General features: G+C 42.5%; 2 protein-coding genes across 8 annotated transcripts in view; one reads left to right on the top strand and one right to left on the bottom strand.

Moving 5' to 3' along the window:
* Positions 1-2,916, top strand: part of MAGI3 (membrane associated guanylate kinase, WW and PDZ domain containing 3) — a 211,910-nt gene extending 208,994 nt beyond the window's left edge. The window contains exon 22 of the mRNA XM_073319477.2: positions 2,851-2,916. The gene's annotated coding sequence lies outside the window, so the exon portion shown is untranslated. The remainder of the gene's footprint in view (positions 1-2,850) is intronic.
* Positions 1-14,761, bottom strand: part of PHTF1 (putative homeodomain transcription factor 1) — a 31,923-nt gene that overhangs the window by 7,982 nt on the left and 9,180 nt on the right. For 6 of the 7 annotated variants that reach the window (XM_073319478.2, XM_073319479.2, XM_078849826.1 and 3 more), the window contains 11 exons: positions 14,440-14,599; positions 13,350-13,523; positions 13,188-13,265; positions 11,558-11,767; positions 6,401-6,529; positions 4,768-5,040; positions 3,864-3,995; positions 3,562-3,648; positions 2,801-2,956; positions 1,151-1,246; positions 392-517 (listed from right to left, as the gene is read on the bottom strand). In XM_073319478.2, coding sequence (XP_073175579.1) covers positions 392-517; positions 1,151-1,246; positions 2,801-2,956; positions 3,562-3,648; positions 3,864-3,995; positions 4,768-5,040; positions 6,401-6,529; positions 11,558-11,767; positions 13,188-13,265; positions 13,350-13,523; positions 14,440-14,599 — 1,621 coding nt within the window. The remainder of the gene's footprint in view (positions 1-391; positions 518-1,150; positions 1,247-2,800; positions 2,957-3,561; positions 3,649-3,863; positions 3,996-4,767; positions 5,041-6,400; positions 6,530-11,557; positions 11,768-13,187; positions 13,266-13,349; positions 13,524-14,439; positions 14,600-14,761) is intronic. The other variant, XM_073319483.2, reaches the window with a different exon arrangement.

Raw genomic sequence — 14,761 nt, 5'->3', positions numbered from 1 at the left:
TCTTGAATAAATTACAGCCATTGTAAAAAAGAACATGCAGCTGCTAGTCTTTGAAAGACTGAGTAAAATGCATATTACATAATGGTTTAGGCATGCTAGTAAACTAACAATTGAGGCAGCCAAAAACTTGTAGTTTTAGGACTGTCAAGCACACAAGCAGGTTTTTGGGGTGTAGTAATCTGAATTTATTCAGTCACCATTCCTGCTGTCTTAGCACATGAGTGGGTTTGCCCCAAAACACAGATAAGAGGGGGAACAAAGGTGAAGCAATTGTACTAATGACAGTAAGTTAGTGGCAAAACCAGAATTAGACCCAGGTCTTCCATAAGTCAGTTGGGTACCAGTCTCCTAGAACATCCTCCTTGCCATCTCAAATGGCAGCTACACTTACTCTGATATTGAATCCAAGAAGATCACTTATAACACCTGAGATGGCAGACAGGATCACAACTCGTGTGATGTTGTAGATTAAAGGGTTCATAGTCAGGCCATAGAGTCTAAATGGTGTGTCTAACTCCTGTAATGAGAAAATGGAAGTTAGATCTGGACCCAGTTGTAGTCACCAACATTTCCAATTACTCTGATAGCCTGCTATACCTCAGACAGACTTCTGCCAACCAGACCCTGCAAAATCCATTGGGTATATTAGATAGGCATCTCTGCCTCCTCAGGGCTGAAGAATTTCACTGACCCTATCATAGAGCTTGAAAATCTTCCTTATGGCAACACTTAGTAGGCTGGTTAACAGTTTAGAATTTTAACTCTGGGGAGCCTCCTGTAGGTGTCACACACCAGGCTCCTTCCCATCCTGTCTAGTAATAAATGACTGGAATCCTAAAATTCTGCTGAGGGAGAATGAGGAAACAAGACAGTACAACCGGTATGACAAGTCAGTTCTCCACCTTCTTATGCACATTACTACTGTTAACACCCAGCACCTCAGTCATAGATAACCCTATTGTGTGAGGCACTGTATAAAGACAGTGTCCTTTACCCCAGAGAGCTTACAGGCTAAGACAGACAACAAATGAGAATACAAGGAAGAAATGAGATGACATTGGTCAGCATAACAGGCACTGACTGATCTCAGCACACTAGTGACCTAACTGTCTTTTTTGGTAGGCAACAAGAGTTAAGGATAGGAACTCACCTTCAGTAGCTTTGTAGACAGTTTTAAAACATTGTTCACTAGAGAGAGCTGTTCTTTCTTGTTTGGCTTCTTTTCCATCTTTAAGTATAAGTTGATCTGTGACAGAAACAGGTATTAGAGCAGATTTTACATTCAATCACTTCACCCAAGTCACAGCTGTTTACAGCACAGGGACCAGTCAGTTGTGAAGACCTATGCAAAAAAGTCACTACCCTGCCCATGGAATGGTGCTTACTTGCAGTTTAAGTGCAGCAGTAATAGATTAACAAACATCCAATTTTCCCCAGAGTGATAGAGTTCTTCTCACCCCCAGCTATCAACCAAAAAATGAACAACATTTGGGCCTGGATAACTGGCTTTTTTCTTTTAAGCCTGCTGTAGGAGGAGCTGCTCTATTATGAATAAAAAAATTCAAAGGGGTCTTAAAAAAAGCACTAAGCTGAAATGAGGGAGGAGTTATTTGAACCACAAAGATCACTTTCATACTAGAAAACAGAGTACTTGTGGCACCTGAGAGACTAACCAATTTATTTGAGCATAAGCTTTCGTGAGCTACAGCTCACTTCATCGGATGAATTCAGTGGAAAATACAGTGGGGAGATTTATATACACAGAGAACATGAAACAATGGGTGTTACCATACACACTGTAACCAGAGTGATCAGTTAAGGTGATTACCAGTAGGAGAGCAGGGGGGAACCTTTTGTAGTGATAATCAAGGTGGGCCATTTCCAGCAGTTGACTAGAACATCTGAGGAACAGTGGGGGTGGAGGGGGGAATAAACATGGGGAAATCGTTTTCCTTTGTGTAATGACCCATCCACTCCCAGTCTCTATTCAAGGCCAGTCCTTGCTTACAGACAGCCCCCCAGCCTGAAGCAAATACCAGCAACCACACAACAGAACCACTAACCCAGGAACCTATCCTTGCAACAAAGCCTGTTGCCAACTGTGTCCACATATCTATTCAGGGGACACCATCATAGGGCCTAATCACATCAGCCACACTATCAGAAGCTCGTTCACCTACACATCTACCAATGTGATATATGCCATCATGTGCCAGCAATGCCCCTCTGCCATGTACATTGGTCAAACTGGACAATCTCTATGTAAAAGAATAAATGGACACAAATCGGACGTCAAGAATTATAACATTCAAAAACCAGTTGGAGAACACTTCAATCTCTTTGATCGCTCGATTAGACCTAAAAGTTGCAATTCTTCAACAAAAAAACTTCAAAAACAGACTAACGAGAGACTGCTGAATTGGAATTAATTTGGAAACTGTACACAATTAACTTAGTCTTGAATAGAGACTGCTGGAAATGGCCCACCTTGATCATCACTACAAAGGTCCCCTCCCCCGCTCTCCTGCTGGTAATAGCTCACCTTAAGTGATCACTCATTACAGTGTGTACGGTAACACCCATTGTTTCATGTTCTCTATGTATATAAATCTCCCCACTGTATTTTCCACTGAATGCATCCGATGAAGTGAGCTGTAGCTGTAGCTTTATGCTCAAATAAATTGGTTAGTCTTTAAAGTGCCACATGTACTCCTGTTCTTTTTGCGAATACAGTCTAACAGCTGCTACTCTGATACTAGAGAACAGTAAGCCCATGGAGGGTCACCTGCAGCTGAGATACCTGTTCAGTGAGCAGGATTGAAATATTACTGTATTTTTTGTTGGTTTCAGAGCCCAATGATGCCAGGCGCAGTAGAAAAAGGAGGAGGGCTGTTTCCCAGATGAGGAACTCCCAGTTGTAAGCTGCATTCAGGAATGTTTTATGCCCTTTTAAAACCTGTATTAAACGAAACAATGAAATTGGCAAATAAACTGAAATGTTCCTATTCACCTACCATAAACACTTCTATTCAACACATAGAAGCAGCTATGGCTTGTGTGACCACCATAACATCTATCAGCCAAAGCAATTTGCCACCCACAAATACATGAATAAAGGTAGGACAGTAATTAAAGTGAAGACAGACCAGTTTATATCAGCCTGATTAATATATTAATAATCATTCTCTTTATCCCTGCTATCTGATAGCTAGATACTCTGAAGAGTGCTGCCCAATGTAAATGCATTTTGATTATTAAAGGAAGTGATTGGATGAGTCTTTCCCTCAGCAAACGACACTGGATCCCAACATTACTACACTCAATGCAAAGCCAAAGTTGAGAAGGGCAGTTAACTCACGAAAGCATAAGCATTCATCTGCAGCACAATGAAACCGTTCTGCAAACTGTTGCTAACAACTATACTTAACTACAAAAGGAAAAAAGCCTCTCTGAAATCTATTTAAGGACTAAAATCCACCTTCAAAGCAGTTACCAGTTATACTTGACAGGAATTTTTCCACTGGCTTTTTATTGCTTACAAAACATAAATGGGAGTCTCACCTGTGCACAGCATATGAAAGCAATTGATAGAGCCAATAAAAAGATGGAAGAGACAACTACATCCACAGATCGCTGGGGTCCTCTCCTCTGTGGAAACAAACGTTTAATCAAATCTGAGAAACCTTTTGAACTTCAGTAAAATATAGCAATAGTTTTTCGCTACCCAGGAAAGAGTTGTAATATCCTCAACTCCAGCTTCTGCACCTGGAGTCCACCTGCAACCTTCCACCAACTTTGTTTACACCATTTGCTCTAGTCTGTTAACATTTAAACATACTTGCACTCGTTGGATCATGACTTGCCTTTAGATAGGAGCGCAGTGATAACCAAATTTTAATATTCTCCACCTTCTTGAGTCTGAAGTGGGGGATTTCATACTTCCTGGCTTTCCGGGCAGATGTTATATGACTAAAAAGTTTGGCAAACAAAAACCGCTGCAAAGAAAAGTGTGTCAGTAAAGAAAATCCACATTGTTATAGTCCAATGTTAGCTTCCATATGGTGCTTAATATAATATGTACATTAGTTGCTAAACAAGTTATTTGTGCTTGCCAGTGGTAGGAATAACATTCCTGTATAAGAGGAAACCATGACAGCTTTAATAAATGAGAGATACTAAAGGATACCACTCATCCCAGTATACCCTATCTATATTAACAGTAGCAAACTGGCAAAACTGTTAACCACATTCCCCTGTGGAAGGATGTGATAGATACAAACACACATCCTTATGACCTGGGCCCATCAGAGGATTTGTCTTCAGGCCAATCAAGTCCAGCCAGGCAGCTGTAGTCTTCACCAGGAAATAATGAATGTGACCCCAAGTGGGACACTTATTTCTCTTTCTAAGAGAAGTCTCATAACTAGGCTTCACAGTACAGGTAGGGCTAATACCTTTTCCTAGATTGCTCCAATTTGCCTCAGACTTTTAAGATAGCAAGTACTTAAAGGTTAATTTCCTTTCAGCAGTACAGAGAAAAAAAGCAAGCTTTAAAGACTAATTCACGGTGGACGTTAGTCTTTGTATCTCAGGGGAAGAGACCTGCCACAGCACCTCAGGTATAAAGATATCCCAGCATTCCCCAGTGTCTTACTGCTCCCAAACACGTCTCAGCTGCGGCTTTAAGAGGGGAAGCAATGACAGCAGCTTGAATGTTGCAATAGAAATGTATATGTTCATGAAAGGTAACAGCACATTTAGACAAACCTGTTTGTATGTTCTCTCAGCAACACACATCATAAAGAAAAACATCCAAGTCAGGCAGAGACGCTCAAGGAAGTTAATCACAGCCAAGACAATGACGGGGGTGATGGTAGGAGCCCCACAAAAGATATTCAAAAGTTCCTTCACTGAAATGGATTGCAGCTGTTCAAGATTCTTTGTATGGAAGAGCCGGTAGAGGAAAGGAAGACATGCTAACCCAATGGTGACAACGTTTCCCAGCATCTGATAGCCTACTCCCTGCTGATAGGCATTAACCTGGAGAATAGGCAAATATCATTAGCACTATACAAGCTACAACTAATTTTTAAAATTACTGTAAGTACAATGTTAAACACCAATAGGGAAAATCCTCAAATTCTAAAACTCGGTTAGGCAACCTGTATGTTTAAGTACATACGTAACCTCCTGCTTCACTAGACATGTTTAAAGAAACAGTATTTGAAGTGGCTGTAAGATAAAGTTCAGCCATTACACACTTCATCTCTCTACTCACTAAACTCGGTACACAGCAAATGAGCAAAATTAAACCAGAAAACATACTAGAAAGTTACAATGAAAAAGTGAAAATCCAAAAGTGTGACATAAAACGATTCCATATTATGACATCACTTCCTCCCCCTCAGAATGACCTGTCCATCCCCCCCTTCTCCATAGCCGTCTCACCTACCTTGAGTAGGAATCTCACTTCTGAGAAAGGGAAAAGAGTGACCAAAATACAGCAGCAGCCATGAGCCACTAATTTTAATTGCACTCAAAAGCTTCCAGCTCCCTGTCGCTCAGAGCAGGGAATGATGTCAACAGGACGTAAGCATCTACTGATGAAAGGCACTATGTAAGAGCTAGGTATTATTTTACTGTTATTCTTAGACCAGGAGTCATACCCTCTGCTTCGAATTCATGTATTTTCTTAAATCCCTCTGCAACTACTAGTTAAGAGTATTTAGGGCCATCTTTAAAAAAAGGTACTTGGACTTGTCCTGTTTGCAGATAATCACAATTTAGGGCATTTCTACACTATGTTATGTAAAGCAAATTATGTAAGCCTATGCACTACAGCATTCCTCCTGCTGCTGTAACTTGCCCACTACGCCGACCTAGTAAATCCACCTCAGCGAGATGCTCTAGGCATAGGCTGACGTAGTTTGGGGAATGCACTGTCTGTATAGACATTTACTTGCATCCACCTTTTGTCTGTCAAGGTGTCTGACAGCCAAATCCATGAAATTGACAATGTCAATTTCACTGCTGGTAGGGTTCTTGTTTTGAAATTGAGTAGGGGGAGTTCCAGTTGTGAGCTCCAGCTGTCAGCATTAGAGCCTGGAGTGTGGTCTCCCTGCAGAGCTCCCACCTGGGCTCTCAGCTCCCCACTCTGCAGGGAGCTTGCTTCATGGGGAGTGCAGAGCTGAGAGCCTGGGTGGCAGCTGGGAGCTCTGCCTGGAGCTTAGGTCAGTGCGAGTAATCCTGGTGAGGAGACACCGCTGACAGGAGGGTAGTGTGGACAGGAAAACTAGTAATTTATTGCTGGGGCTGTAAATCAATCTAACATAAGTAGACTTAACTCTGTAGTGTAAATATGCCCTTAGAATGGGGGGAGGGGAGAGGAATCAATCCTTACTCTGCTCATGATAATCCCGCTGATCTCCAGCACAGACATGTCCACCTTCTTGCACTCACTTCCTTCCCAGATCAGGGCACTTACTTTTGCAGATGCAGGGCTCGTATTCTGAAGCCAGAACAAATGGTTCTGGAGAAGAAAATGCAACACTGATACAACATACTGAAAACATTTCTCAACTATCTACAGGAAATGGTTTCAAAATAGGCAGCATTTTTACTGAAAATGTTTGAATACAGTTTTAAATTTCAACATTTAAACTATAAGCCATTCAAGGAAAAACTATCTGCATGTATATCCAACAGCATCTAGCACAAGGCCCTGATCCGGATTGTGGCGCTGAACATAAGAGCGGCCATACTGGGTCATACCAAAGGTCCACCTAGCCCAGTATCCTGTCTGCCGACAGTGGCCAATGCTAGGTGCTCTAGAGGGAATGAACAGAACAGGTAATCAAATGATCCATTCCTTGTTGCCTATTCCCAGCTTCTGGCAAACAGGCTAGGGATACCATCCCTGCCCACCCTGGCTAATAGCCAGTGATGGACCTATCTGAGAATTTATCTAGTTCTTTTTTGAACCCTGTTACAGTCTTGTCCTTCACAACATCCTCTGGCAAAGAGTTCCACAGGTTGACTGGAAGCTGTGTAAAGAAATACTTCCTTTTGTTTGTTTTAAGCCTGCTGCCTATTAATTTCATTTGGTGACCCCTAGTTCTTGTGTTATGAGGAGTAAACATCACTTTACTCCACACCAGTCATGATTTTATAGACCTATCATATCCCCCCTTAGTAGTCTCTTTTCCAAGATGAGAAGTCCCAGTCTTCTTAGTGACAGGTTTCAGAGTAACAGCCGTGTTACTTTGTATTCGCAAGGAGAAAAGGAGTACTTGTGGCACCTTAGAGACTAACCAATTTATTTGAGCATGAGCTTTCGTGAGCTACAGCTCACTTCATCGGACATTTTTGGTTAGTCTCTAAGGTGCCACAAGTACTCCTTTTCTCAGTCTTATTAATCTCTCAGTTCTGCGGAAAAGGACCTAGGGGTGACAGTGGACGAGAAGCTGGATATGAGTCAGCAGTGTGCCCTTGTTGCCAAGAAGGCCAATGGCATTTTGGGATGTATAAGTAGGGGCATAGCGAGCAGATCGAGGGACGTGATCGTTCCCCTCTATTCGACATTGGTGAGGCCTCATCTGGAGTACTGTGTCCAGTTTTGGGCCCCACACTTCAAGAAGGATGTGGATAAATTGGAGAGAGTCCAGCGAAGGGCAACAAAAATGATTAGGGGACTGGAACACATGAGTTATGAGGAGAGGCTGAGGGAGCTGGGATTGTTTAGCCTGCAGAAGAGAAGAATGAGGGGGGATTTGATAGCTGCTTTCAACTACCTGAAAGGGAGTTCCAAAGAGGATGGCTCTAGACTGTTCTCAATGGTAGCAGATGACAGAACGAGGAGTAATGGTCTCAAGTTGCAGTGGGGGAGGTTTAGATTGGATACTAGGAAAAACTTTTTCACTAAGAGGGTGGTGAAACACTGGAATGCGTTACCTAGGGAGGTGGTAGAATCTCCTTCCTTAGAGGTTTTTAAGGTCAGGCTTGACAAAGCCCTGGCTGGGATGATTTAACTGGGAATTGGTCCTGCTTTGAGCAGGGGGTTGGACTAGATGACCTTCTGGGGTCCCTTCCAACCCTGATATTCTATGATTCTACGATTCTCCTCATAGGGATGCTGTTCCATGCCCCTAATCATTTTCTGCCCTTTTCCAATTCCAATATCTTTTCTGAGATGGGGTGACCAGATTTGCATGCAGTATTCTAGATGTGGGCATACCATGGATTTATATTAGAGGCAATATGGTATTTTCTGTCTTATCGATCCCTTTCTTAATGATTCCTAACGTTGTTTGCTTTTTTGACTGCTGCTGCACATTGAGTGGATGTTTTCAGAAAACTATCCACAATGACTCCAAGATCTTTCTTGAGTGGCAATAGCAAATTTAGACCCCATCATTTTATATGTATAGTTGGGATATTTTCTAATGTGCATTACTTTGCATTTATCAACAGAATTTTTCTGCCGTTTTGTTACCCGGTCACCCAGTTTTGAGAGATCCTTTTAACTCTTCAGTCTGCTTTGGACTTAACTATCTTGTTGTTTTGTTTTATCTGTAATACCCTTTTTCCATATCATTTATGAATGTTCAATACTGGTCCCCATACACACTCCTGGGGGACACCACTATTTACCTCTTTCCATTCTGAGAACTGACCCTTTATTCCCACCCCTTGGTTTCCTATCTTTTAACCAGTCAGGGATCCATGAGAGGACCTTCCCTCTTATCTCATGGCAGCTTACTTCACTTAAGAGCCTTTGGTGAGGGACCTTGTCAAAGGCTTTCTGAAAGTCAAAGTACACTATCCTGTCCACATTCTTGTTGATCCCCTCAAAGAATTCTAGTAAACTGGTGAGGCATGATTTCCCTTTACAAATATCATACTGACACTTTCCCCCAACAAATCATATTAATCTGTGTGTCTTGTCTGAGAATTCTGTTCTTTATGATAGTTTCAAACAATTTGCCTGGTAATAAGGTTAGGTTTACTGCCTGTAATTGCCAGGATCACCTCTGGAGCCAATTTTTAAAAATTGCCATTACATTAGCTATTCTCTAGTCATCTGGTACAGAAGCAGATTTAAATGATATGTTAGAGTAATTCTGCAATTTCATATAGAGTTCCTTCAGAACTCTTGGGTGAATACCATCTGGTCCTGGTGACTTATTACTGTTAAATTTATCAATATGTTCCAAAACCTTCTCTAATGACACCACAATCTGGGACAGTTCCTCAGATTTGTTATCTACCAAGAGTGGCTCACATTTGGGAATCTCCCTCACATCCTCAACCATGAAGACTGATGCAAAGAACATATTTAATTTTTCTCCAACAGCCTTATAGCAGTGGTCACCAACTGGTCGATCCCGGAGGATCTCCTAGTCGATCCCGGAGGATCTCCTAGTCGATCCCGGAGGATCTCCTAGTCGATCCCGGAGGATCTCCTAGTCGATCCCGGAGGATCTCCAGCTGTGCAGCGAGGCTGCTGCTAAGACTGGCTTCCTGCCTGCCCCAGCCCCATGCCGCTCCTAGAAGTGGCTAGAGCGGCCCTGCAGCACACTGCTCTTGCCTGTAAGCACCACCCCCTCAGCTCCCATTGGCTGGGAATAGGGGGCTGTGGGGGCAGCATGCAGAGCCACATGCTGCCCACCCATCCCTCCCCGGGGCCACAGGTGCTCACTGGCACTTTCCAGGAGTAGAGTTAGGGCCGAGGTAGGCAGGGAGCCTGCCTTAGTGGCAGACACATTGCGACACCAACTGGTAGCTGCTAGAGGTAAGTGCTGCCCAGTGGCAGGCTGCAATCCAACTCTGCTGCCCCCTACTGGAGCCAGCACCCTGTACTCCCTCCTGCACCCCAACACTCTGCCAAGCCCAGAGCCCCCTCCTGCACCCAAACTCCCTCCCAGAGCTTGCACCCCAATGCTAAGCCCAGAGCCCCCTCCCACACTGCAAACCCCTCAGCCCCAGCCCAGAGCCCACACCCTCTACCAAACCCCTATCCCAGCCTGGTGAAAGTGAGCAAGGGCGAGGGAGAGCAAGTGACAGAGGGGGATGGAATGAGTGGGGCAGGGCTTTGGGAAAGGGTCAGGGTAGATCCTGGGTTGCCCTTAAATTCAAAAAGTGATCTTGGGCATAAAAGGTTGTAGACCACTGCCTTATAGTCTGATTACTTCTTTAACATCTCAACCAGTGGGGCCACTGGATGATTTAGCAAGCTTCCTGCACCTGAGGTACTTAGATTTTTTGTTGTTACTTTTTTAGTCTCTGGCTAGCTGTTCTTCAGATTCTTTTTTTGATGTTCCTAATTATATTTTTACACTTCACTTGCTAGAGTTTATGCTCCATTCTATTTTCCTAAGTAAGATTTTACTTCCATTTTTTAAAGGATGCCTTTTTGCCTCAATTTTTTACTTTATTTTTTCAGCCATGGGGGCACTTTTTTGGTCCTCTTATGTTTTTTAATTTGGGGTACACATTTAAATTGAGCCTCTATTATGGTGTCTTTAAAAAGTTTCCATGCAGCTTGCAGGGATTTCACTTTTGGCACTGCATCTTTTAATTTGTTTAACTTCTTCATTTTTCTGTAGTTCCCCTTCCTGAAACTAAATGCTACTGTGGTGTCCCCTCCCCGGAATGTTAAATTTAGAGTCACATTTATAGTTAAATTTATACCAAGCGGTTCAGCTATATTCACCTCTTGGAACAGATCCTGTGCTCCACTTAGGACTAAATCAAGAATTGCCTCTCCTCTTGTAGGTTCCAGGACTAGCTGCTCGAAGAAGCTGTCATTTAAGGTGTCAAGAAACTTTATCTCTGCATCCCATCCTGAGGTAACATGTACCCAGTCAATATGGGGGTACTTGAAAGCCCTCATTATTATTTTTGTGGCCTCTATCTCCCTCAGCATTTCACAGTCACTCTGGCTGCTATTACTACTAATAAAGGGATATTACAGGCACTGAAGACTGAAATGCTAGATCCAAAGAGTGATAAGCTATGATTAGTGCATATGCACTCCCCTGAACTAGGAGAATATAAATAGTATCTTCCCACTTAAGTTTTAGAGGCTATGTTGATGCTTTCGTAGCAAGCATTGCTGGGATCCTGAATTTCCACACTATTTCCATCGGGATAGTTTTGCTACATAGAATCAGCGTTCAAGTCTATATGCCAGAGCATTCCTGCATCCTGTCCAACGCAGCCATCATTTATTTTTACGTTCATATTTAACTAAGACAGCCAACCAGAGTCTAGGTACTGATGGTAACTTTTTATAAATCCTAAGCAAGATAATTATCTATGCTCATCATTGAATTTTACAGAAATGTCCATCTGCTAAACTGTGTCCATCCTCAGAGGAAACAGACACTAGGCCATGGCTTTTTTATTCCTTTTGACCTGGCAAAGGAAACTTCTAGCAAGGTGTTTGCACAAGTTACAACTACAGAATTTACCTCCTGTGTTATTTTAGAGGGTACAAGCTACATCAAAAGAAAAATATTTCATAGGCTCCTCTTTTATTGCAAGTGGTTGAACAGACCTGTTGGAAAACATCCTCTTTCAGGTCCCGTTTACTTCCTTTTACATTCCCTTCCTCGCTGTCACTGGTGTAGGAAGAACGGCACTCAGGCCCATGAAGCAGGTCATCCCAGAGCATGTCCTCTGTCTCAGAGTCATGGCGGCTGCTTTCAGAATCTCTCCGAGACACACTGCAGCTCTGGGACCCACCGCTAAAACAAGACCTTGATTCCTTTAAAGGAAAAGGAGAAGTTACTTTTGTAAACTTCCATACGGAGCCTTCAAGTACAGAAATCAGCTTTTAATCTTCAAGTAATATGTTCTCAAGCCACGCTGACAAGCTAGAACAGAAAGGGCATTTCTACACAGGGATGCTTTTGCAACATGAACTTACAGCAACAAACTATTAATGTTTTCCCACCTTCAGAATAACATGCTAATTTCATGAAAACTCTGAAGGCCAGGAAAATGGAACCAGAATTTAGAACACATTTTAGTCCTCATTGTGGGACAGAGTTTAGTGAGAATTTATACAGCTGGAGAGGAGACTTATTTCTTGATTTCTATGAAAAATAAAATTTTTAGAATGATGCCTGATGTTTACTCCAGTACAATGTTATCCTCCCAACAGCCAAGTCTCTAATGAATAGTGATTAGAGGCCTCTGAGCATGCTGCTGCTGCCAGTAGAATTTCATAAACTGAATGAAAAGTCCAAAATTCAAAGCACTGAAAAGATACAAAAATTGGAGTTTTTAAAATGGTGTCAGTTACAAAGCTCATTAAAAAAAAATCAACTCTTACCTGGAGAACACAATCTTCATCTAAATTCTTCCCTGCTTTACAACCTGGAAATACTATAATCCCAAATACACAGTTGAGGGCCACGGAGTCTGCCTGGTGGTAATTCCGAATGGTTATTGGCCAGTTGTCTAAAACACATTTAGCCTGTCTCCCTTGGTACTGCAGCAACCACTATGCCTTTCAGACTATGCAGCCAGTAGACAATGGGGTCAAATGAAAGCACTTCACATTGGAAACTAATCTCACACACTTCTTTTGTGCTGTATTCTATTATGATCCACAAGCAGGGAGTATTGTGTCATATATGAATGCTCACAATTTAGTTTTTTGCAGATCTGACCATAAGACAGGGCTGTATAAAAGTATCAACAGGGGAATAACGAGTGGAAAACCAAGATAGCATTGAGTGTGACAGCCCAGGATCCCTAGAAGACTGCTTAAAGCTCTGAAATGAAGACTGATCGACAGCTTCGCTCCTCTGGAACTGTGAACAATAAGTTAAGTCTGTCTGTGGAACACAGAACCTTCTCAGAAGCTGGTCCAAGACTGTGAAACTAACTCCGCAAGGAGCTAAGGACCATCACAAACCTCACCACTTTCTGTTCCAAGTGCAACACATAGCAACAGGTATATTTAACAAAAACTATCAAAATAAGACATCACTGCACACACTTATCCCTCTGGGCAGAGGGAGAGAGAACAAGTGATGTGTAGTCACATGCTCAATGCACTACTGGAAGTCATTCAGATACTACAGTGATGAGCACTGTATAAAAACCTGAATAGAACAGATGTACCACTCTGCCCACCTTAAATGATGCAAAGGTCTCTGGTATTTTATAACCCCTACCTGACTAAAGGCTGTTGAGTCTAGTTCGGATTCTACCACACTATCGGACTCTCTGGTACCTTTAATGGCTTGATTGACCTGTCATAAATAAAAAAGGAAAAGTTAGTTGACAGCCAGTAACAGTAAACTTTGTGGAATCTTAAGGTAATCCAACAGAGCTACCTCTGAAACCGACTGGTTTGAAGTAGTAAGAGGTTTCCTATTCTTGTCTTCATAGCTATTGTCACTGGAGGCCCCTTCTACACTTCTGCGTAACAAAATCCTCTGCGCCATGGCTTCAGCATCCTCCTCACTTGACAGCTCATCAGAAACACCACCCATATGTGTGCAGCCATCCTGGAAGAAAAGCAACCATCTAAACAAACTAGAAGATGGGCTAATAAAACTAAGCAGATCTGCATCAAGCGGAGTATCTGGCCAGTATTACCATTGCAATGTTGTGGTTACCAACAGTGTGAATTCTAGTCTAACACCTTAGCCAATGAGAGAGAAATTACATCTACAAGTACAAGCAGAATGAGGAGTCAAAGAATCACACAAGTTCTGCAATTGATGGGCCAGGCCTGTCTCACTGCAGCAGTTGAAAGAGGGGGAGAAACATCCAACCTCTCCAGCAACTAAAACAGAAAAGGAGATAATTCAATTCCTGGTCTCCTCCCCCTTCATTTCCATAGCCTGATGCCTCAAAGGCCAGCAACATCCACAAGTCTGTGTGTAACCCTGGGCATAAGACGTGACTGTTGTCATGAAAGCTGTGCCCCCATCAACCAAGTCTATTCCCTCCCCGAATGCCTCCTTCATGTATTAGAGACTTTGGGAGCAATGCTGTTTCCTTCACATGTTCTTGTCTAAGTGACTCACCAATCCCAAAGCCCTTCACTTTAGTGCTTACATAGATAAAACAAGACTGTTTTTTAAAGTCACATACAAAAATTCCATCAGGTGAATCTGAATCATCTCCCAACAGAAGGGCAATGCACTGAATTGTTTGCAGGGCAGATGTTTTACATGGTAGAATTTTGAATTCTATTCGCTTTTAAATCAGCAATGGATTTCCATAATCACACCATCCAAATAAACAAGCATTTTCAGTATAAGGAGGCCTCCTTTATTCTTCCCACAGGTTTCCATATTTACCATATTTGTGTTTTATTGTAAGTTAAAATGGAGTTTATATTTACATCTGACATTAAGGTGCCAGCACCAAGTCAGTCATGACTGAAGAATCAATGCAGAAAGGACTCAATCTTACCCGATGACTCTTCTCCCCATCTGAAAGTCTGTCTCTCTCTTTGAAATGCAGCAGCCTATATTCGGATCTGGAAAGTCTGTGCTTAATGCCACTATACACAGAGCTCACACCACTTTCTGTTTCAGTCCCTTTATCAGCTACCAATTTCACCCTCCTTAACCTGGGGAATCAAAACGCAACAGAATGGTCTGACTTCAGAGCAAAGCTCTTGAAAGGATAATGTAAATTTACTCTGTCACTTGCCTGCCTGGTGCAGCATTAAGCAATAGCTGAGAGGCTACAGAATTCTCAATTTCAGGCACTTCACAGCCCTGTCTCAGAG

The sequence above is a fragment of the Lepidochelys kempii genome, chromosome 21, assembly GCF_965140285.1.
Source record: "Lepidochelys kempii isolate rLepKem1 chromosome 21, rLepKem1.hap1, whole genome shotgun sequence".
In the NCBI taxonomy this organism is placed as follows: Eukaryota; Metazoa; Chordata; order Testudines; family Cheloniidae; genus Lepidochelys; species Lepidochelys kempii.
The sequence above is the reverse complement of the archived record's forward strand: the minus strand, read 5'-3'. Positions and strand labels throughout refer to the sequence as shown.